The sequence below is a fragment of the Phalaenopsis equestris genome, unplaced genomic scaffold, assembly GCF_001263595.1.
Source record: "Phalaenopsis equestris unplaced genomic scaffold, ASM126359v1 Scaffold000428, whole genome shotgun sequence".
Lineage (NCBI taxonomy): Eukaryota > Viridiplantae > Streptophyta > Magnoliopsida > Asparagales > Orchidaceae > Phalaenopsis > Phalaenopsis equestris.
This window is the reverse complement of record NW_018164869.1, coordinates 5,716,320-5,741,829: the sequence shown is the minus strand read 5'-3', so window position 1 is coordinate 5,741,829 and position 25,510 is coordinate 5,716,320. Positions and strand designations below refer to the sequence as shown.

The following is a 25,510-nucleotide window of genomic DNA, read 5'->3' as shown; positions in this document are numbered from 1 at the left end:
AATTAATAATAGTGCTAAATTTATATTTATACCCTTAGAGCATGTTCAATACCCATTTAATTTTTTATATATATAATATAATTTCTAGATGTTTTGAATAATTAAAATTAAAAAAAAAAATTATATTAATGGACAATACTGAGTGACCTTACTTTATCAGGTGTTTGTTTGTAATAAAGAAGATATTATGCGCAGCAGTAAAAGAAAACTGTTTTTGAAAATACCAGAAGACTTGACTTTATTCAAAGTGTGTGATTGATGGCTACCAAACAAGAGCTCATCCACTTAATTATTATGGATTAATATTTAAACGTTATTATATTAAGGGGATGCAAAGTATTATGCTTGGATATCCAATTGGTTGAGTCTTTGTTTTATTTGCATCTATCCATTAGTTAATTAAGCTTATAAAATGATAATTAAGTAGGAGCAAGATAAGCCAAAAGTTGATATCCAAAAGCCCAATAATTTAAATCTTTTTCATGTTTCATCTAACACACACACACAAACTATCATTATTTTATATTATGAATAGTCAAAATTTAGTTCTAGTTAACCTTTAAATAATAAAAATAAATTATATATTCTTAAAAAGATAAATCATTTAGCTCCGTCACTGGCTAAATAAAATTAAAAGAGTTAAATGATGACATTATGATAATCTCTGAGTCCAAATCAAAGAAGCTCGTACCCATTTTATTTTATATAGATGGAAAATATACTATAAAATATATTGTAATTATCATTTTTTTTCAATCTAAATAACTTCTTGAAAGGGAGAGTTCATTGATTAAGATGTTCGTCCAATTGAAGTATTATGAGGTTAAATACTAGAAAACCATTGTGAATTCATCATTATGTTTTGGGAACAAATCTTGTTCTCTATTTGCAAGCCATGTCTTAGAATTCAAAATGAAAACATAATATTGTACAATTTATTTTCCTTTATTAATACTTTTACATAAATATATTTATGATTTCATAACTTTGACTTTTATGTATGTAATTATTCATGGGTTTGTTATTAACCAGTTGAGTGGTAGCCTAAGAAATAAAAATTACATCATGAGAGTGGATAAGGTTTAAAGACCTTTGGAAGAAGCTATACCATGTTTTTGTATTGCAAGATGTTAGAAAATTCCAAGAAAGAGTTGTGAGAAGAGAATAAATGTAAAGAGGAAGTAGAAGATCAACTTAAAAGAAGATCTTGACTCTCTTTTTTTTCCCCATCCTTTTGGTAGATAATCTATATGCTTTAATGTAGAGAATATAATTCTTGTTAACTTTCAAGATGATTTGTTTAGTTAATGATTTAAGACGCAACTGTGAATGCATGCATTTATCAGAATGATATATGAATGCTTATGATATGGATCTAAGATTTTCTCATATTATTCTCCATAAGCACATGTAAAACATGTAATTACAAAAATGGCATGATGATCACCTCTAAGTTATGAATGAACATGTTGATATGCATGGCATATAAGAATGAAGGTTGTTAGGTCTTAATAAATGAGCATGCCATGAATTTTTCCATGAAAGATGGCATGTTAAATTATTACCATACACATAACCAAAATGTATGATTGCTATAGAAGAATGTATGTGTTTCTATTAATTGAAGAATTATATAATGGCCAATATGATACTTGAGAATGAAGAAGATAAATTTTGATGAATATATATAACTAATATGACCTTTATGAATGTAAAAGAGATGATTGGATGGTTATATTTAAAATGAATATTATCAATCCAAGAAGATAAACTCCTAGCAATTAGATGCCTTTTACTTTAAACATAAGATGAGCCATGCACAAATTGATATATGATTGAGTCACAATGTCTGGATTATCATACATGAAGAAAGTGATAAGGCATTGTAACAATGTTTAGATTATATTACATAAGATAAGTGATAAAGCATTGCATATTGAATCTTCTTTCTATTAATTGGCCACTGTAACTTAGAGTTCCTTATATGCTTATTGTTATTTAAGGCAATGATAAATGGAAGACAATAAGGTGAGGGTTATTTTTTGAGATTTGATTTTAATGAAAGACAAAACCACAATGCATTAAATTATAATTTAAGAAATTGATGCATCAAGCTCTATAAATGATATCAACTACAAGACTTAGTAGTGTAGAAAAGTTGTACCATATAATGACATTAATCTTCATTTAATGAAGAGTTTTGGTCATATTCATTGCAAATATCTTTGTCTTAAAATGAATATATAATAAATAAATATTGATTATGTGATCTTCTATTCATGTTAGTGTTTATATGTTTTGTTATAGTCTAAAGATCATTCTAGGAAAATTTGCGGAGATTGGATTTCTAATGTTGGAGTTACACTGCTCTTTCTACTACATACATACCCAAAATTGTTATAGTTCAACTATAAAAGAAGTCTATCATATTTATTTTTAATATATCATGTCTCTTTTGTAGAGGAATTCACTCTCATCCCATTCTTGCATTACTGAGCACCTAAGTTCTATTACTTTTTGGAATGTGCACTTTGTAATAACTAATGGTTTATCCCCATTCAATTTTAATACAAATTCATGAGTATGATTTTAATATGTTATGTATTTTGACCTTTTTGTGGTTACATAGGTAAAATCCATAAGTTATGTTCAGTTTAGGAACAACCATAATGTTCTGAAGTGTCTATTTGCTTTAATTAATAATATGTTTAAGGAAATTCATGTTTGTAGATTGAGAAATTAATATTTTAGATTTGTATGAAGATATGATGCACCCACATACATAGAAAAAAAAAGGGTTTCATTGAAGACATAAATATTTTATGTGAAATTTTCAAAAGAGAAAAGATCACAGGGCTTCGTTAAATCGAAATTATTTTTGTAATATAAGTTATAGATTATAAATAATGCCCTTCCACTTAATTAGCTAAGGCATTGATATATTGTCATGGACATAAATTGCAAAAAAATTTTATTAAAGAATCTAAAGAAGTCTTAAAGCATTGGAATTATCTACAAGAGTATTTATAGTATGTTTGATTATTCTTCTTTGAGAATATGAGTCAAGAGATCAAGAAGTCTAGTTGAATCTTAATGTAGATGAGAGACATTGATCCTATCAACAATTGCTCTTATCAATGTTGTTGTCAAAGCAAGTGCTATTGTTGGTGGATATTGATATTTGTGTCAATAAAATGCATCAAATTTAAAAGCTTAGCATATATCCATGATGTGTTCAACTTTGTGGGCAACATACAATAATTTTATAGGTGATAGCATCAATTAAGTTAGGTGGCGTTGGTGATTAGAAAATCATAGTTTATTCACTATAGTCAAGAGAGCATGGTAGACTTTCATAGTTAAACGATGACAGTCTTGTGATAATGGCTGGGGGCCTTAGGATGGAGACTATAGTAGAATAGGAAAGGTCAAATGTCTGCAATTATACTGGTGGTTGGTCAATCACGACGAAGCCATAATGGTACAAAAACCATGGACTGACAATGGAGGTTGTACTTAGGTGTCTATGGTTAGGTATTCATAGTTGAGTGATAGGTGATTGTGATTGAGCAGAACAGGTCATGTTGTTATAACGAGTGATCAAAGTTTGGTGATCGTAATTGGGCATTATTGGTAATTTGCCAGCAGTGGTTGGATAGTGCTGGTATGACAATCGTGGGAACAACAATTTGATGATGGTGGGCTCAAACTGGATCACTTTTAATTTGTTAAGTTCATCTCATCGATAAGTTATGCTGACTATAAATTTATTGAAATCAAAGTTTGAGTGATCCTAAATTTGATTTCATGAGCTATTAAACTCTAATATGCATTAAATTTCAATATTGATCAAGAAAATTTTTTTGTGGCGCATCAGGTGCCTTCATTATTTTAGGTTTCAAATTCTCTACAAATAAAAAAATACATCTCAAATCCTAAAGACATGACGACTCTCTCAATATCAACATGAACCTTCTCTTATGATAGTGAATAAATAAAACTCCTCAATAGTAATTTTAGACTCTGTTAAAGTTTACCCATTAATTATAAGAAAAAACATTTGCTAAGAAACCTTACTCCAAACTTTTCAACACAACCTATAATCAATTGCAGAGACCCTACAAAGCTTTGAAAGCATCAAAATTAATTTCACTTTACTAAGAAATAGTCTTAATAATCTTAAAATACTATATATATATATATATATATGCCCATGATTGAAATAGAGCCATTGCCACGTAGTCCTTTGGATAACGAACTATTTCTGCAGACTCATCGTGTAAATCAAATTTGGAGACATCAAGACTTAGCAGTCTTTATGACGAAGCTCCGGCCTTCTCTCAAGGATGGTGTTTGTACGAACTAAACTTGGAAGCAACAGATTCTTTACGGAAAGATATTTTTGAAGAAGAGATTTTTTTTTTTCCCCTTGCTTCGAGACCTTGATTTTCCTCTAATAAAGACAAAATTTTCTTTAAAGTTTTGCGAGAAGATGGGAGAATGATGGTTCCAATCATTGAAAAGTGACGTGAATGCACGGACAAATCGACCTTGTTCAAATAATTCAAATTTTTTGTGTCTCCTTTTTTTCCTGCAATTTAAAAAATTATGCCAAAATTTTCTCACTTTTTGAAATTATATTGATCCAATTTTATGGGAAAAATATTACATCAGGACTCAGGACTCCGAAAGTAGAGCTACGTTCGGATTCCAATTGTTAGGAATATCCCGATGTGTTACAATAATATTCCATCTGCGTTATTTATAAAAAATAAAGTGTTATTCGAGTATTATATGATGTTATTCGATTATTTTGCGGCGTTATATTCCTCAGCGTTACTTGATTTGGGACTGAAGTGTTATTGGAATATTCCCCCGCGTTACTTGATTTGGAGTTGTGTTATTCCAATAACATAGTGAAAATTGAAATAACATGGAGAATATGCCGAATAACACAGTCCCAAACCAAGTAATGTGGGAGAATATTCCAATAACACCACAAAATAATTGAATAACACCATATAATACTCGAATAATATTTCATTTTTTTACAAATAACGCAGATGGAATATTCCTGTAACACAACAGGATGATCCTAACTATTGTAATCCGAGCGTAGCTCTACGTTCGGAGTCCTGATGTAATATTTTTCCAATTTTTTGGGGGGTTTTTACACGCATAGCATTCCACACTCATTTCAGCTTTCCCCGAGATATCCCCAAGATAGATGCTTAGCAATCATCTCCCTTTAAAATTATTTCCCGGAATTAACACTCAATTCTAACTCAACTAATGATATGTTTTCTAATTTGCAAAAAAGAAAAAAAATCTAAAATATCAGTTCAATAATTCTTTGCATGCAATTTGCATATTTTATAAATAAAATCATTAAATAGATAACTAAATATGTTTGGAGCATCGGTAGTTTGTTTGTACGTAGCAAATTAAAGTATAATAGAATAGCTTGCCTTAATTGTGTTCCTCATTTGCACACGTCTATGACACAAATTAATCATGTAGCCGAAACAATTCAATATCACTACATCAAATGATAGGTGCGTTGAAATATCTACTCTGCAAATGCTACGTTTGAATGAGAACATGCATTGGTTCCTAAAAAGAATTTGATTAATAAATTATTGAAGGGGATGATGGCCATAATGTAGCCATATAGTGTCACATCATATATGATGAATGGTACAAAATATCAGGGGGGTGATCCTGCTCTATAGCTTTTTAGATTCTCCTATCTGATATGTAGTTCATCAAACTTGATAAGAGTTGAGTTAAGGGGTCACTTTAACCTATGCCATATCACATAAGCTATAGAATATCAATGAAGTGAAATAATAATTTTTTTTATATTAATTTTAGATAAAATATATGATATGTTTGGGCTTAATCGAAACTAATCTCAAGGGGGCAATTATAGACCTGAAATAAAATTTAGGCTGAGAATCTTAGTGAAAATTCAATTTAGACGTATTTGATTAAATTTTAGTATGACTTAAAAATCAAATAAAATTTAAAGTTTTAAAAATTTCATCACCTTCAAGTATTTTGCTATTTATGAGGCATGTTGATATGATGATAGTATAAAATATAAAATGTTTATTGGGTGGATAAGGGCAAATTAGGGCTTATTTGAAATAATTTTTTTAATATAATCATTTAGTGTAATTTTACATATTTTATTTTTTTACTTTTAAAAATGAACTAGTAAATATAATAAATAAAAAATAAAACTATATATATATATATATATATTATCCAAAATAGCTTCTAAGGTGCCACTCACTTCAATACAAATGTTAATATTCTGCTATGACATCTCCATCACTAGAAGTGGAATAAGGCTATCGACAACTCTAAGACGAAAGCAAGAATGCATATCACCCTTATTGGTTTACATAGCTTCTTCATAATAATCCTAGATCAATTTCAAATCTATTTAATCATAATGAAATTTATAAAATATAAATTGTTTGTTATAAATTATGTTAATGCAAACAAGCAAATATGAGCATGGTAACATATACATGTATACACAAATAAGGAATGGAGATTGAAAAGACCAAGCAAACTCATTATAAAAGGTAGGTGGCTCTAAAATCAGGCGCCCAGCCCCAAGGGCACTCCCCTTACTCATAGAATGCTTAAGTGACTTAGAAGTTACTCACCAAGCCTGTAAGACACCTGCCTAGCTTTAAAGGTAGATGCCCAAGCTCAGAGGGCACTCACCAAACTCTAATATCACTCATTTGTGGTACATAAAGAATTGGATCATTCAAAGGCAACAAATCATCTATTCAATTTTCAAAACCTTTGAATGGCATGCTAAGGACAATAGTCCCTGTGTTCATTAAAAATCTGATTATTATGTCCATGTATTATTTTTTAATTTTCACTACTCAATACAATTATAACTTCTCCTACAATACAAAAAAAATATTGATGGAGATAAGACATAAGACAAGATAAGGTATTTACTATATTGTGAACTTTGTGCGGCGAGCAAGATTAGGAGTGTCAAATCACATTTGTAGGTCTAGTTTGAGTCTGACTAAAGATGATTTCTTCTAAAACAAATTGATCTGAACTCACTCAAATTTTAAACAGGCCAAAACTTTGAACTAAACATGAATGGCTTTCAACCCCACTGACCTAAACCCTACCCCTGTAACTCATTTCATATATAGATAATAACTATATATGGCAAATTCGAGTCAATTTGGGGTCAAATTCTAGTCAGTTTTAGATTGGTGGGTTAGTTTTTGGTCTAGTTTGGATTGGCATGCCAACCTGAACCCGACACAAAAAAAATTAATGGTGTTGGAATGTTCTGTGCCTAAATCCCACTTACAATAGCAATGAGGTTTCAAAAAAGCTCATTGTAAAGCAAAAGAAGAAAAAGAAGAAGTAGAGAAAGATAAAAGAATGAGACTTTGATTAATCTTATTATCGACAAAAGCTAAGAGGACAATATATGCCCTACATTATTTTTTCTCTTTCCCCTTTAAAACTGGCTTGCCATGCTTTATGTATAATTTTTTAGGGCATTATAAGAGAATATATAGTTTTAATCTTATTAAAAAAGAAGTAAATAATATATAATATGACTATTACAATAATATGAACATAAAGATTAATGTTCTAATGAGTAAAAGGGATCATTTCCTTGGGCATGTACATAAAAGGTCTTACTAGTTGAATATATGAATCACTATTATTGAATGAACGAGTTTCTTTTGTATCTTAAACAAATGTCTTTAGATTTGTTGAAGTGCCTATTTTGCTTAGGCAAGTACCCTTAAAGCTTGACAATTGCCTAGTGAGCTTGATGAGGACCCTCCAAGCTTATAATTGCCCTCTAAGCTATACAAAAGCTTTAAAAAAAAATTGGATGAGTGATCTTGAGAGTTAAACTCAGTAATTTCTAGTGAGATCACCTAATCTTTTCAAATTTATTATTTTCTTATGCTATAGTGTATATTTGACAAAATATTATTGAAAATATATAGGGAACAAGTACAAATTTTACATGAAAATTATTTGAACTTCAAAATAAATAAAAGCTTATAGTTATGAATGATTTGGGTAACACAAATAATTTTAATAAAATTATAATTCATCTTATAAAATTAATTTTTTAAATCTATCAAGGCATCATGCACTTCTTAAAATTAGTGTAATATAAATTATATAACATCCATGATATAGCTTAATTTTTCTTATTAATGTCTCTTAAAATATTTTGAAAAGAAAGATAATTAAAAAAAACTAAGGAGTTGTTTGGTTGGGTGAATTTATAAAGTGGACAACATACTAGGGTTTTCAAAATTTTAAGTTAGTATTGATGAAAATGAAGCAAATTTTGATTAACGTAAAATTCAATATGTACTTCAAACAGGTACAATTAAAGTTTGTCATATTTGAGCAATTTATAAATACACTACAAATTGTAGCCCTTTTCTTCTTTTCAAACGGCTGCTACCGTCCAACGCTTGTACTAGCCACTACCATAGATTGTCAGCCGTAGCAACCACCTGATATGTGAACTTCTGTCTGTTGCCAACCATTAATCGCTTGCCACCTGATCCACCTTCGACTGCCAGCCAACCCTGTCCTAGTCATTGCTACCACGAGCCGCCTCCAACTATCATCACTTAAGCTTCGCCGACAACCACCTTTGACTTTCAATTCATTTTTATTCATATATACCAAATACAAAATATAAACTTCTGCTTTTATCATATATCAATTCAAATAACTCTAAAGTATTTCAAATATACAATATTTAAATTACATTACATTTATTTTTCACCAATTCAACAAATCAAATGACATAAAAAATAAAAGATGTACTTTGAGATGAATGTCATAATCATTTTTTTATTACACTAACAATACCAATAATTTAAACATTTTGATATTTGTTATGTTTAAAATTTTGATGAAAATATCTTGATATATTTTTTAAACATATTTTTAATAAATTTAAATAAACTATAAAAAAAAGTTTTTAAAAAAATATCTAGCATAATATTGGATGCAATAAAATTTCTTAAGACAAAGTTTAAGCTTCATGAATTATCATATCAAAGTTGTGGGGTCTAATGTTTAGTCTGATAGTACTATTATTTTTTGACTCTACCTAAGTTATAGGGGTAGTGCTGGCAGAATTATAGTTTCTATTTTCAATAAAAGGTTGTGAGCTATATGTTAAAAATAGATATTATTTATTGTTTTGGTCAAAGTGAGAGATTTTCTTACATTTAAGTGATCCATATCATGGTATAATATATCAATATTTATATTTAATTTTTTATGTATGATTTCATGTTTAATAATGTGTAAGAGATCATGTATGTCACAATGTTAATGTCAAGGTTGTTGCCACAGATGTTAGAAGATATGGACAACACGAAAGACTTCAATTCTAACTACCGATAAGTAATTGGCTTGTCTTTTTTTTCTCAACGATGTTATATTTTTATCTTGATTATTATTTTAATTTTAAATAGCATTACAATGTAGTATTATTCTAATAAAAAAATATTTAAATAAATTATTAGAATAATACTATATTGTAATACTATTTAAAATTAAAATAACAATCAATATCATAGCATAATATCTTTAAAATAAAAAATGACAATCAAATGACTTACTCATGATTAGAAACAAAGTTTTTAAAACAATAAATAATATATAAAATATAAATATAAAAATAATTAAAATGATAATTATATTAAATTTGAAAACATATTTTAAACTTAAATTTATGAAATTAATAAAAATAAATTAGGACAAAATTAATATTTACATATCAATCTTAATGTTGGACTGGTCAGCTTTTGAAATTTTATTTTTAAAAATTCTTTTTTAAAATATATTTAATTACTGCGACTTCAAAAATTTCTTCCGGTAAAGGATCAAGGGCTGGCTTTAGGGTATATTCCTTTTTCAGGCTGCCTCAGGTGAGGTGGAAAACGAAGGAACTTCAAATGGCGCAATGAGAGAGAAGTAGCAAACATCCGTCTATAAATTCAGACCGAAGCTTGTTCTTCTGCCATTAAAGATCCAGCTTCTCGTCTCCGTTCGCTCCTTCCAAAACTCTCTGGTTTCATCTTCGGTTTTTCTTTCCTCTTTTCACGGGCTTCTCTTTGCCACTCATTTGCTTTTCAATCCGAATTTCGGGGTTTCGTCTGGACGGGGCAGGACTGAGAAGAGAGGTGTAGGGGGCAATTTAAGGTTATTAGCTCGGTCTCGTGAGATTTCAGATATTGTGAGGTCGAAGGGACTTTGCCTATCTGCTGGTAGCGAAGCAACTTTTCTCGTGCTATTGATTTGTGCTTTCTAGCGGGGTATAGAAAGATGTCGAAGGCTGTGGCGAAGTTGCCGTCGATGGACGCGCACTTACGGTTGCTGGCGCCGGCGAAAGTGTCGGAGGATGACAAGCTGGTGGAGTACGATGCGATGCTCTTGGATCGTTTCCTCGAGATTGTTCAAGATTTGCATGGGGAGGGTATCAGGGAGACGGTAAGTCTCTTTTTCGTTTAATTGTTTGTTTGGTATTTCTTAGCTATTTCTTTGCTATAGATGAAACGGGTTTTTTTTTTTTTTTTTTTTTAGAAAAACAGGAATTTTGTGATGCAGATGTACACGATTTAGTGAATGATTTGGTTGTCTGACTGAGTTTAACTGAGCCTTATGAGTATTTCTTTTTCTTAATTAATATTGTTTTCTTCTCATCTTCTTATTGACTAAATCTTATTTCATTCTGTCCGAATTCTGTTCTTGTAAACTTGCAGAGTAGATTAAATGTATTTATGGTCTGTTTCACTGTGTTTTTTCGTGCTCTGGTTTTCGAACGCAGCATTTTACTCTGGTTCCTTCGACTAGTCTTTGCTAAAGTTTAGCCTGCAAATGTAGTGATTGACATCTTAATCAGTGAATAAACATATTTGCTTAAGAAAAGTTCTGAGCACACATGATGCTTAATTTTTATGCTGTTAGGTGCAAGAGTGCTATGAATTATCTGCTGAATATGAGCGCACGCACGATTCCAAAAAATTAGATGAACTGGGGAATGTGCTGACAAGTTTGGACCCAGGTGACTCAATCGTAGTTGCGAGTTCGTTTTCTCATATGCTTAACCTGTCAAACTTGGCAGAAGAGGTTCAGATAGCACAGCGCCGGAGGACTAAGCCCAAGAAGGGGTATTTTGAATCCAATCTTGAGGAGACCTTTAAAAGGCTTATTGTAGAGCTTAAAAAGTCCCCAGAGGAAGTTTTTGATGCTCTTAAAAATCAAACTGTGGATCTGGTTTTTACTGCGCATCCAACTCAGTCAATTAGAAGATCTCTTCTACAAAAGCATGGGAGGTATTTAAGTTGTTCATTTCATCTTTTTACTTTTCCAAAACTACTGTTCATTAAGAAATGATTGACTGGGTCACCTGGCATTATTATTAGAAGCACCTGCATGATTTCTGATAAACGTGACAGTTTCTATGTTAGTCAATTGCTCCCCTTCCGAGAACATGGCCTCATCTTGCCCTGTTTTGTCATTTTTATAACATGGAACATTTAAAATAAACAACTTAGTAACTAAATAAACTGTTGGGATGGGAATCTTATACTATTATTAGGGCTTCGATCTAATTAGAAATCAGAACCGCAACTTGAAATAAAATCACACTGATTTGAGAAAACCAGAATAAAATATTCAAATGAATGCACAACGGAAAATAATCCAGAAAAACACACAGGATTTAATGTGAAAAAACCATGGAACCATACTACTAAGAAATTTCCACTATAAAATTCAGAAAAGTACAGAACACTCACTTAGATTTTCTCTCTACAATCGATGGAACTTACAAGACTTTGCTCTAAACACTTCCTCTCAATCTCTCAAGAGAAAAACATACTGAAAATCCCTCTTTACGACACTTTCTCTCTGCCACGAGTTCTTTATTGAAAGAATCACACACAAGAACAACCCCATTATCGCTCGAAATTGTGAATTTATAAACTATTCCAGGACCAACTATCAAACCACGTAGTCACGCCGCCTAATGACATAATTATTTTGTTTGCTTGGTTAAACAATGACCCTCGATGGCGTGGTTACGCCAACCGGCATAGCTACGCCAAGGCCATGCATAAGAACTTGCGGCTTTGAGCTCCTGCGGATGCTTCAAAGCTTCTTCAGCTATGGGTGCTTCAGGCTCCATAACATAACATGAATTGTGCTTAAGAACCAACTCTGTTGTTGGTCCAAAACAATAATTCTTGCTAGGTAAGAGCTTAAGTATTTTCCTTGAGTTGCCAAACTTAAGAATTGCACCTATGTATGTTGTTCATCAAACCTGAAGTTCTATTTTTTTAGAGTCTAATTGGGCAAATTTTAAAAGAAAGCTTATAGAAAATATTTTTTTGTAAGAGTAGGAGCATCATTAAAAAATAAAAATTAAATCAGAGCAAAAACATTTTTAAAAAGGAGATTTTTATTAATTTTTATTTTTTTGAGAAAACATCACTTAAAATGTGATTTATAATCAAAGCATCATTAAAAAATCAAAGCATTAATACCGACAAACTGACCAAAGAGAGATTCAAACCTGTGACCTGATGGGAGTTACGACCTTCAAAGATGCTGCCCTACCAACAAACCACTACTGGCGGCACGGCATATTAGTAGTGGTATGTTGGTAGGGCAGCAACTTTGTTTTTGAAACTACAAATGATTTATAATTTATTCGAATGATAATAGCCATGAAATTTGAGTTAATTAATTTCATGATATAAATGAGTAACTCAACTTTGTGGTTCATAAATTGAAATAAAATTTTAATATTGCACTATTAAAAATATATAAATCAATCACTTAGTTTTTCATGAAATATGTTTGGAGTTGAATTAAACTATAAATATATTAATTTCATCATATAACTCAATTATTAAATTATTATCTAACTTAGTTAAGACAAATTTGAAAAAATAAAATAAAATAAAATAATTAAATAAATAAATATATATATATATATATATAGATGTAATTCGAGGACTTTTTATGCAATGCTACTTCTATAATACCTTATCAAGTTAAATTTTGAGAAGTCAGCGTTAATGAATTTAGATGACTTAGATTAAATATAAGATAAAAATTAATTTCCAGTTTGATTTGAAAAATTAATTCCCAGCTTTTTTAAAATGAGTTTGAATTTATTAGAATTAATTTTATGTGATTTAAAAAATGTGAATATTGGAGAAAGTTTCTAGTATATATTGAACAAGTTATATAAGAAATTCATAATTGAGTTATTTGATAAAATCAATATATTTATATTTAATTCAGCTCCAATCATTTTTCATATGAGATTTCATAATCGACTCATATTTTTTCAATAGTGTTATGTTAGAATTTGATTTTTAATTTATAAAGTACTAAGTTGAGTTACTCATCTATATTATAAAATTTATTAAATCTTATTTCAAAGCTATTATTGTTTAGTATAATTATAAATTATTTGTTTCTATAAGAATCAATGAAAGTTTAAAATTCTAACCTTGACAAAAAAAAATCAGTTTTAGAGAACCCTCTTTAAAAAGAAATTTTCTGGAAAAAAACTAAATTTGAGAACACTCTTTTAAAGAACGCTTACTAAAAAAATTTTTAAAAAAAAAGGAGAAGGAGAAAAGCCTTTTAAAAGAATTTTTTTTTTTTGCTCCTTTTAAGTTTTGTAAACAATGATCTTATTCCAAACAAAATGGTTTCTGTAAACTTCTGTTTAAAATTTTCCATCTATTATTTCATTTTTTTTTTATTTTAATTTACTTATATAAGTGTCAACTATGTGGAAACATGGTTTTTTTCACCTTGTCATTTAGGGCTTACCTGATTGTTTGACTTCGTGCCAACTAATTATGATGTGTTTCTAAAAGGCTTTTTCTTCTATATTTTATTTTTAACTTATTTGATCACTCATTTAAATGAGTCATCATCATCATCATGGACCATAGCTTATCATTTTTTCAAGCAACATTAATGTTGACCTCCTTTCGTGCTCCAAAATTTACTGAGTAAAATGATGATCTATGATCTACGAAGACAATGTTGTATGGATTAAGTTTGAAATAGCTTGAGCATATTCTAAATTGTTTGAACGTTACCCGCTCTCAAAATATAATGCACCGATGCATTCAAAGCATCAAAGTCACCTAAGAATGGCTTCTTCACTATCAAGTTAATCGAGCAACCTAAAATTATAGATTATCGATGCGATGTTGCAAGAATTAAATTTGAAATATATCGACCGTCGTTGACATAGCTCAAATGTCATCTGATTGTAAATTTGATTGTGTTGGTGCTTTCGCAAGATTGAATTTAGCGCAACTTCAATATTTCATATTTTTTCATAATTACAGAGTGCAAAAATTCGTGTGAACAAAATATGCAAGGTAACAACACAAAAGTTGAGGTGTGCGACCGACGTAATTTTGCATGACTAATTGACATATATAAATAATTAAATTAAGGGGTATTTACGTAACAACCACGCAAATCATTAATTATAACATTTTAACCATGCAAACTTAACATTTTAGCCACCCAAAATCTTCATGAGTGGGTTTATGGGGGGTGATTGTAATAATAGAAGTGGTTAGAATGTTATATTTAAAGTTTGGGTAGTTAAATGTAATTTTTAATGTTTTGGGTGGTTAGTATGTAAAAACCCCTTAAATTAATTATTTAGAGTTAAATCAAAATTAAATTAAAGATGAAATTAAAATTAACATTAAATATGTTAAAAAAAAAAGAATGTGTGTAGTTTTAGCATACTTATCTAATAAATATATATATTTACATTTAAATTAAACAAAAGTTAAGATTATTATATTTAAAATTAAATTAAATCAGTGTGTGTGTGTCTGCTTTATTAAAAACATATTTAAATATCTCCATTAAATTCCCAATCTCATTCATTTCCTCTCATCTTACCTCATTTACTTAATAGGCGTGAGGGTCATATTCAATAAAAAAAATCAATCTAATTTGCCCCATCCCCATCTAGAGACTTCAATTTTATTTTCTCATTTCTCCTTTCGATGTCATTCTCTCCTTTGTGTTCTCTCTCGCTCTCTCTCTCTCTCTTTGAAGTTCTCCAATTGGCCTCTTCCTCTTCTCACGCAATCTTTTCCTCACAAGAACTAGGGTTGACAAAATTGAGTTTCTCCCCACCGAGTTAGTCTAACCCTCATCCTAATTAGAACTGGAGTTGCCAAGATTGAGCTCCTAATAAGTCTGACTGATGTTCCTCGCAACGATTGGAGCGGCATGATTAAGACTTTTAATGATATTTAAATAAGAACTTAACTCTGATGCTAGTTGAGTCGATAGAACGTTTCAACTGGAGGGATCTATCTTTAAAATTAAGCTCAAATGAATATTTGAACAAATTAATTGATTTAGGTTATGAACTCAGTCCCCTATAAACGAAACAGTCGGCAATGTTCAAAATTACCTAAAATCTTAACAGTGGTCTTGTTGATTGCAATTCTCAATCAGAAGAGTTCATTGCCAAAATTAAATTTCAAATTCTATTTGAACAATTCTAAATAATATAATCATTGAATCTGATCTTTTGTAAGTAGGATATAATTGACAAGGGTCAAATCTATTCAAATTTTCTGATGATGGTTGTGTTGAACGCACATCTCAACCATACGGTTCTATCCTTAAAATTAAACTCTCAAGTTGTATGATTTAAAATATTCACTTTAAATTTATCACTTCATAGCTAAAGCAAATCTCATCCATCCTCTAGAATCATTCGTCGATGGTGATTACTCTAAAATTAATGTATTTTTACAAAGAATAAATATCATATCAGTTATATTATTAATTTCACATCGAAATAATCTTCTGTTAATAAAGATATGACCCGAGTTTTTTTTCCGCGTACCCAATGTGCCAAAAAAAAAAGTGGTTATGACTAGAGTCATTTTGGCCAGCAGGTGATTTCAGTTGATTTGGCCAACAAGCTCCATCTGATAGTTTAGCCAGTATGTTCTATCAGGTGGTTTGGCTAGTAGGATCCATCAAGTGGTTTAACCGATCCACCTCCACAATATTACAGTCATAACTATATGTCGTATGTTTCTCAATGGTTCTACATATTTGAATTGCGAATAATAGGATATACCTGATAAAGCATGAAACTCTCTGTTCGCTATGGTGGCTTGATTTGGTTCCCTTAGACAAACTTCCTCCCTAGATTTATAAACTTTCATTAGACAAAACAACCCATGAATGCTGACAAGGATTCTTCTTGTCAAGTTGGGTCGATTACCTCCTCTAATTAAGTAGACTAAAGACCATGACAATTTTGAATTGTAGAACCATGGGATCTTAATTGGGTTCATAACTATTTCTCCCACTATCCATTTTAAGCTTATAATGATAATTTCATAATGATAGGAGCTTGTACCGATTGGAATAATCGAACCACTGATCTTAAATTTCTCGCGAAATGAGAATGAATCTTCGGTAATGTCTGCACTTTTTCATCTACAATCTAAAAATTTGACCCGACAACTTAAAACCCAAAACTCAACACAAGAGACCATGGCATCTAATTTTTGGAGTCCACAATTATTCTTTGTTCTGAAGTATTCGTTCTTGTTAAATGTTGCATGTTGTGTAATCTATGTGACTACCTTATGTCAACAAAATCTTTTTTATTCCTCTATTTTTTTTTTAATCTTCTCACCTATTCAGTACATTCCAGCCGAAGAGTGGCAATATTAGTTGAAAGTTGTCACTCAAAATTCCTTTGAAATGCGCAAAAATTTTGAATCTAGTGTTGAGGCAAATTCTTATTCAAAAAAATTCCAAGGATAGTTAGCTTGATGTGGGATTTGAACCAATTTGAATTTCTATGTTCTTTCTAGAATTTCTTTATTAATTTCTGTTAAAAAATAATATTTTGTGAAAAATAAAACACATTCATGCTTTTCTTGTGCCATGTAATATAAAACTATTTCAAGTGCAACAATTTTGCTTTTGGTTGTAATAAAACCTTTAACTTGAATTGATTTTGCTTTGGTTGGAAATCTATTCATTGAGCCCTTAGGTGTTTTGGGAGATGGAACTGTGCCAAGTGCTGCTTGGGATTTTGGGTCAATTGAACTAAAACCATAAATTTAAATTCAAGTTAATTTTAAAGTTTAATTGAATTGAAAATTTGACTTAAAGCCAAATAATATAGCTTTAACTTGACTCGAAGTCACTCTTGTTCTTACTAATCATTTGACCACCTATCATTTAAATGGAAAAAAAAAGGTTGTAATCTCATTCATAACGCCTTTGCTAATGCTGGGTTGTGTGAGTTTGACTTACATACCTTTGTTTTTGTGTTATAGAGAGGCCATTTTTTTGGCTCAATTTCATGGCCTTATAGTATAATGGACGTAATTTAATTGCTATTATAGGCATGCCCTTTTCATTTAAATGCATCAACAACCAAATTTTACAGTAGGATTAATTTAATGAATTATTTTATCTTTGTTATTTTATGAACAAATGCTCATTGTATGGGTCCTCTATATTAAGTTCTGGTGGCATTACTTTTTCTTTCAGTTCCTGAAAATTTCTTTATCTCGACACAAGTTTATGCATGTATTGTCAAAGTTCAAATTCTGTAATGTTTTTTGGATGGCATGTTTGGGAAGCAACGTCATTTGGACAGACTATGATTGCATTGTCTGAACCTTTTTAATGACTTGTTCTCGTAATTTATTAAATTCTTAGCTAATTTTTCCCACAGGATAAGGAACAGTTTAACTCAGTTGTGTGCCAAAGATATCACACCTGATGAAAAGCAGGAGCTTGATGAGGCCCTCCAAAGAGAGGTAATGCCTTTATATCTAAATGACAGGATTGCTATTGACAGAAATTTTTCCGATTTTATAGTGCATTCAATATGGACCAATGTTTGCTTACTCTCTTCTATGCTTGATTTTTATTTTAGTTTTGCACACAACGATTATCTCAATGACAAGATATAGACTTATCTTTCATTGTTATCTGAAGTTCTTGTTGTCTCAAAAATCAATTGCATTAAGTTCTTGTAATTCACATAATTACCTTGAATTCTTTTTATGAAAACATGGAGAATTAACACAAGAATTCATTTCAAATAATATTTTTTAATGCTGGCCTGATTTATGCTTCAGTGAAATTTTGGTAAATATGAGAAATAATGGAGGACCAGGGATGCACTACTATGGAAGTAACTGCTAGAAAAGGATGAACATATAATATTGTGTACATTGGAGGAGATGCTGTAGATGTTTTAATCTGAATGCTCATTACAATCCACGTATAATATTGTAGAAGGATTTGAGTGTGTTGAGTTGTAAACTTAATTCAGCTGTTTTCTTCTTTTCTCCCCCCTGTTGATGTTGGAATAACCTCTTGCCATGGACATAGGCGAATTTATGCCAAACCATGTAAGTCGCAATGTGTTTGGTTGTTTGTTTCTTGTTTGAATTTATTTTTCGCATTGTTTTACACAAGAATATAAGGGATGATTTCCCTTATCATAAATTATGTTTTGAGTTATTCATTGGTTACGTTACCTAGAAGATAGGCACATTCTTGGCAATCTCTGTTTTTGAAAATTAGCTTTGAGGGGCCTCTGGTTTGGGATTTGTTGATCTTAAGATAATTTATGCAATGAAAATTTTGGAATCTATTTCATTTTGCACGTTGACATAACATTATAATTAATACATCTGATAACTTGTTTTGGTTTGGCACTTCGCTTCCACGTATTCTGTGGAAATTGCGACTATTATTATGATGATTTTTGCTTTTCTATCTGCTTGGCTTCTGCTCTTGTATACTCTCTTATTACCTTTATTATGATCCCTTTTTGAGGACAGATCACCATTTTCTTATTTGCATGATAATAAGAGACTTTTATCTATTTTGACTTTTTTATTTAAAATTTTTAGATCCAAGCTGCCTTTAGAACAGATGAAATCCGAAGAACTCAGCCCCAACCACAAGATGAGATGCGGGCAGGGATGAGTTATTTCCATGAGACAATATGGAAAGGTGTTCCTAAGTTCCTACGTCGTGTTGATACAGCTCTGAAGAGCATCGGGATAAATGAGCGTCTTCCGTACAATGCGCCTCTTATTCAGTTCTCTTCTTGGATGGGAGGGGATCGTGATGGTAAGACGACAATTGTTTTGATGATCTCTCACATCTATTGAGTTAATTGCTTGGTATTATTTGTTTTAATTATAGGCAATCCTAGAGTGACGCCGGAGGTGACAAGGGATGTATGCTTGTTAGCTAGATTGATGGCTGCAAACTTATACTTCTCCCAAATTGAGGATTTAATGTTTGAGGTATCAGCTTCTATTGCATATGTTTGCTAATTGACCTATTTTTATAGGATGATTTTCATAAATACCACTCAATTCTTATGTATTTACATACCTACCACCTAAACTTTATAATTTCTACATCAATGCCACCTTACGTTTGCACGAAAAATTGTATTTCACTTTTTAAGTTAAAACAGTGGTATTTTTTATGTGATGTGAAATATTTGGGTGGTATAAATGTAGAAGTTAAAGTTTAGGTGTTAGATATGTAAATACATAGGAATTGGGTGGTATGCATATCTATTTAAAGTGATTTTTTACTTGCTTTGCATCTTACCGATATTTTGCTTTGACTGCAGTTGTCTATGTGGCGATGTAGCAACGAACTTCGATTACGAGCTGATGAACTGCATCACTCGTCAAAGAAAGATGCAAAACACTATATAGGTATGTGGAATATTCATTTTTCTTCCTGGTTGGTGGTATGTCTTCATTTTCTACTAACTAGTCCATATAGTGTAAATCTGTCAGTTTCTAATGGGATTTTTGAATTTGTGTTTCATGATGTTGGATGTCTTAGTATCTAGGTTTTTGAATGCAAATCTAATGTGATGTTGAAAATCATAAAACATGCATACAAATTTCATATGACTTAAACTTTAATGTTAAAACAATATTGCGTATTGAAGAAAGCTACACAAATGTTCTGTATTCAATATATTTGATGATAACTAGATTATATCAAAAATAATTCTAAATAAATTTTTCAACAAATAGCAAAATATATGAGCAAAGAAGAACATTAAAAATTCACTAAAAAAGCAAACCCTCATGCTGAACATATCTTAAAATTCTTGTCTCACACTTGGTTATAGATAAAAATATTAGAATAAATGAAAAGTTTCTGCATTCACAATAATAATACTATTTGTATTATAAACTGCTAATCAAAGTACAAATTGTTGAAAAGTTGCTAACTTATTTAATGATTTTAACCATAATAATCTGCTAAAATATTCAAATCCTAAAAGACAAAATAACCCAAATATTTAAGACAATAAATTCAAAATATATGTATGCATCAACTCTACTTTGTATTAGAAATTCTCAATTTTATCCAATTGTTAATGAACTTTAAAATGGGCAAAATTCTACTAACTTTTTAGTTACAATTATATTTTCTCAATAGTGAATACATATTAACTAAATAATATTTTTTAACTTAGTATTCCATCTTATTGTATTTTAATTAACTTTAGAGACACTATTGATGCAATCTAACGCACTAGTGTTTTATTGAATTTAGCCTAGTTCTACCTTAAAAAGTAAAATATGTATCATGGAAAACTTCCTACAGTTTATTCCCATATAAAGCAAATGGTATAGTTTATTGAAGGATCAAATTGGTCCATATTTGGTGAATTGGGGGATTAAATTGAACACTTAAAAAAATATAGTATTAAAATGGTCGCACCTATCATGCCTAGGGGCCAATTTGTCATTATCTCCTGCATATTCATGTCTCCCAACTTTTACTGGCTTAATTGTTACTTGCTTTAGGTGCTCTATTTAATACAAGTGTCTTATTTTTAGCTCTTTATGTTTACTTTTGAGTATGTGTGATGCTTCCTTATTTTTGTCCCATTTTATCCAGTATAATGTTTCCGCATGAGCTGAATACCTTGAATTCATACTTGTAACTGAGTTTGAAACATCTTTTGCTAATTGTAAGTTCAGAAATGTAGCGTTGTAGTATCATTGAAATTTAATATAAAACAAATATTTATTACAAACATTTGATTGCTATTCAAATATAATATATAACCACTGATATATACTCCTTCCCATTTATTTAGAGTTCTGGAAGAAGGTTCCTCCAAGTGAGCCATATCGTGTCATACTTGGTGATTTGAGAGATAAGCTATACAATACACGAGAGAGAGCACGCCAATTACTTTCGAACGGAGTTTCTGATATTCCTGAGGAAGCAACTCTTACCAATATCGAGCAGGTTCGTCTTCATTTATTCATTAATGATATTTTTTATGCATGTTCTTAGGTGCAGCAATGATCAATCTGAAATTTGGTGCCCACAAGTTGTTTATAGTAGAAAACTCCTTAAGTTTTCATGCTTTGTTGCACGTCATTTTCATTTGTAATCCCTTCATTAAAATTTTCTTTTAAGTATGTGCTTGCAGCAGTGATCAAAATTATTTATTCTTTAACGTATCCTCTTGTTTTTTATTTAAATACCAATTTTAGATTATATAATCTTCAATCCAATCTTACCAAGATTATGGCTTAATTGGGGAACGCTTTTTTATGCCTTTATTTTTAGAAATTTAGTGCACCACAATTTGAATTTGTGGGAAATGTGGAATACACCTCTATTAAATCAAGATCATTGGCAATGCACTTTTGAAATAGTTCACCTATTTTTATGAGCTTAGCAATGCAATAACTACATAACAATACTAGATGAAATACTATTGTACACATCTATATAAATTGTATAAAGTACCAAAATATTCTACTGGCTAGTTACAGAGGGTCATTTTAGTCCTAGAGTCTATATAAGTGTCAAGTTAATCCTCCCAGGGAAAACTATTTTGGCCCCTTTAAAAGTGTTTGGGGACTAAATTGACAACTCTATGGACTCCTGGACTAAAAATAATCGCGAGAAAGAGTTAGGAGACCATTTTGACTTTTTTCTCAAATTGAATAAGTTCCATCTTTATGCGCAGCATCATGTACTTGCAGGTATGAATGTATTTTTGGATTGTGATCCCAGGATTGTATATCCACCAACTCTAAAATGAATAAAATGCGTGTTTTATTTTAATAAGCTGGTCTTTTGTTACAGTTTCTGGAGCCCTTGGAGTTATGCTACAGATCACTTTGTGCTTGTGGCGATAGTCCAATTGCTGATGGTAGCCTTCTAGACTTTCTGCGTCAAGTATCCACCTTTGGCCTGTCTCTTGTGAGGCTTGATATCCGGCAGGAATCTGATAGGCACACTGATGTTCTTGATGCCATTACCAGACATCTTCAACTTGGATCCTATCGTGAATGGCCGGAGGAAAAGCGACAGGAGTGGCTATTATCTGAGCTCCGTGGAAAACGGCCTTTATTTGGTCCCGATCTCCCCAAAACTGAAGAAATTGCTGATGTTTTAGGTGCATTTGATGTAATTGCTGAACTTCCTTCAGATGGCTTTGGAGCTTATGTCATTTCAATGGCAACTGCTACATCTGATGTTCTGGCTGTGGAGCTATTGCAGCGCGAGTCTCATGTAAAGAACCCCTTGAGAGTTGTGCCACTTTTTGAAAAACTTGCAGATCTTGAGGCAGCCCCTGCAGCTGTGGCACGGCTTTTTTCTATAGATTGGTACAGAAATCGCATCAATGGAAAACAGGAAGTTATGATTGGATATTCAGACTCCGGCAAGGATGCTGGACGTCTTTCTGCAGCTTGGCAGCTATATAAAGCTCAAGAGGAGCTTGTAAAAGTAGCCAAGGAATATGGAGTGAAGTTAACAATGTTCCATGGACGAGGTGGAACTGTTGGAAGAGGCGGCGGTCCTACTCATCTTGCTATATTGTCTCAGCCTCCAGACACAATTCTTGGATCGCTTCGTGTTACGGTGCAGGGTGAAGTTATCGAGCAATCTTTCGGAGAGGAGAATTTGTGCTTCAGAACGCTGCAACGTTATACTGTTGCTACTCTCGAACATGGAATGCAGCTCCCAATCTCTCCTAAGCCAGAATGGCGTGCATTGATGGATGAAATGGCTATTGTGGCCACAGAAGAATTTAGATCTATCGTCTTCAAAGAACCACGTTTTGTTGAATATTTCCGCCTGGTAACTAATTCTATTTTATGGACATGTTTGGGTGCTCGAAATTTTTGTGAAAAGAAAATGAAAAAAACGTGTATATGATTCATAATCAATTCTGGTATTAGGGGTGGCAAATCAAGTTCATGGGTCGGGTTCGATTCGGACCCAAAATTGACCCAAACACAGCCCAAATATTAAATGTGTCAAAAAATACAACCGAACTTTACCCTTGTTCATCATAAGGCTTAACAGCTCTTTAGGTCAAAATGAGGTCAAATTCAGGTTGATTTTGAGTAAATCTGAAGTTAATTTTGGGTTGGCTAGTCGATTTCGAGTCAACTTCGGGTTAGTACTTTTGAGTTGGCAGGTCAACTCAAACCCAACCCGGAAAATTAAACAAGTTAGGATTCCTAACCCAAACCCAACCCAAAAATTACGTCATTTTTTTATACCCCTACCAAGTTGGTATTTCATTTCGCTAGCTTCCTTTCAATTCAGACAAGCCCTATATGTTAAGGGTGAGATCATAATAGAAAATTATGTCCTTACTGTTTGGCAGGCAACACCTGAACTGGAATATGGTAGAATGAACATTGGCAGCAGGCCATCGAAGAGGAAACCTAGCGGAGGAATAGAGTCACTGCGTGCAATCCCATGGATCTTTGCATGGACTCAAACGAGATTTCACCTTCCAGTTTGGCTTGGATTCGGTGCTGCATTTAAGCATGTCATCAAGAAGGACCCTAAAAATCTTCTTATACTGCGAGAGATGCACAATGACTGGCCATTTTTTAGGGTTACAATTGATTTGATTGAGATGGTTTTCAGTAAAGGCAGCTCAGGCATCGCTGCTTTGTATGATAAATTGTTGGTGTCTCCTGATTTATTGCCATTTGGAGAGCAGCTGAGAGCCAACTACGAAGAAACAGAAGACCTTCTTCTCCAGGTGAGTTTCCCTCTTTTGTTCTATGTGAAATAATATAATTATCTGTATCCTGGTGATTGCTGCTGTTTAATTGTGGGATGCCTATCTTAAATGTAACAACATCTTTTATTTATCATATTTGTTTGTTAGCTAAGAGTTCGCTTGATCAAGCATTTATCTTGATGCATAGTTTTCAGATTTAAGATCAGGACCCCTTGCTCCGATTTTATAAAATTTATAGAGAATTAAATGACATCGAATCTCACATACTTAAATATTAAATCAAGAGTCAACTGAATTCTACAAACTCAACACTGTTGAATTCTGACATTATTAAGGAATTGAAGACATTAAACTTTTACTCCACGTAATTCCATGCACACAACCATTTTAATGATTATATTGCTGGCAGTAATGTTTCCAGGATCTGCTTATATTCTTTTGAAGATGATATCAATGATGCTGCTATGATATCAACCTCATCTTCTCACAAATAAACTTCAAGAAAACATGAACCATAAAGACGGGTAGCTTGGACACTTGCATTAGAGGATAAAGGAGGTATCAATAAGATAGAAAAATAAAACTAGTGCAATAGATCTGAAAGATCAGGTGGAATAAAAATAGGAAAGTTAGAACTTGTGCCTAAGATTTAATCAAAATAAATGTTGGCACCCCGAGCAACACTTCAAAGGAATGGACAAAATGATTCATACAGCTTATTCATATTGTTTCCATTCATCTGTACATGTTTTGCTTGCTTGTTTACATATATGAACTAAGTATGAATTCCCCCATAGGTGGCTGGTCACAAAAGTCTTTTAGAAGGTGATCCCTACTTGAAACAGAGACTCCGGCTCCGCGTCCCCTACATTACAACTCTGAATGTTTACCAAGCCTTCACACTGAAACGGATCAGGGAACCAAACTACGCAATACCTCATATATCGAACGAGAAATCGAATTCCAACAATACGGCTGCTGAACTGGTTAAGCTTAATCCCACAAGTGAATATGCTCCTGGGCTGGAAGACACCCTTATCTTGACCATGAAGGGCATAGCTGCGGGTTTGCAGAACACTGGTTAAATTTCATCATCATCTCCTATGCTTAATTTTAAATATATGTGTATCATAATACGTATGCTTTACGAATATGTATTTATGTCACCACTTTCATATTTTCTGTGCACTTTGTGTCAAAAGTGTGGCTATGTTTCTCCAGCGTCCTGTATTTTATTGACATGAGATGCACTCTATCATGTACTGTTGTATCCGTAATAATAAAATAAAGCTTGGGAGACTGGAATCCCATGCAAAAGCCTTCCTGTTATGTCAA

General features: G+C 31.8%; 1 protein-coding gene across 1 annotated transcript; it reads left to right on the top strand.

Annotated features, from left to right (window-relative positions):
• The first annotated feature begins 9,957 nt into the window (after positions 1 to 9,957).
• LOC110027447 (phosphoenolpyruvate carboxylase 2-like) lies at positions 9,958 to 25,510 on the top strand. The gene is made up of 10 exons (XM_020728892.1): positions 9,958 to 10,542; positions 11,020 to 11,387; positions 17,837 to 17,921; positions 19,029 to 19,251; positions 19,327 to 19,430; positions 19,769 to 19,856; positions 21,266 to 21,420; positions 22,273 to 23,271; positions 23,807 to 24,193; positions 24,973 to 25,510. The coding sequence occupies exons 1-10, from the start codon at positions 10,378 to 10,380 to the stop codon at positions 25,258 to 25,260; spliced, it is 2,862 nt and encodes a 953-aa protein (XP_020584551.1). The 5' UTR covers positions 9,958 to 10,377; the 3' UTR covers positions 25,261 to 25,510.

Coding starts and splice junctions, on each gene's coding strand:
- LOC110027447 (XM_020728892.1), top strand. CDS start 10,378: ATGTCGAAGGCTGTGGCGAAGTTGCCGTCGATGGACGCGCACTTACGG. Junction 19,431..19,768: donor TTGAGGATTTAATGTTTGAG/GTATCAGCTTCT, acceptor CTTTGACTGCAG/TTGTCTATGTGGCGATGTAG. Junction 23,272..23,806: donor TTGTTGAATATTTCCGCCTG/GTAACTAATTCT, acceptor ACTGTTTGGCAG/GCAACACCTGAACTGGAATA.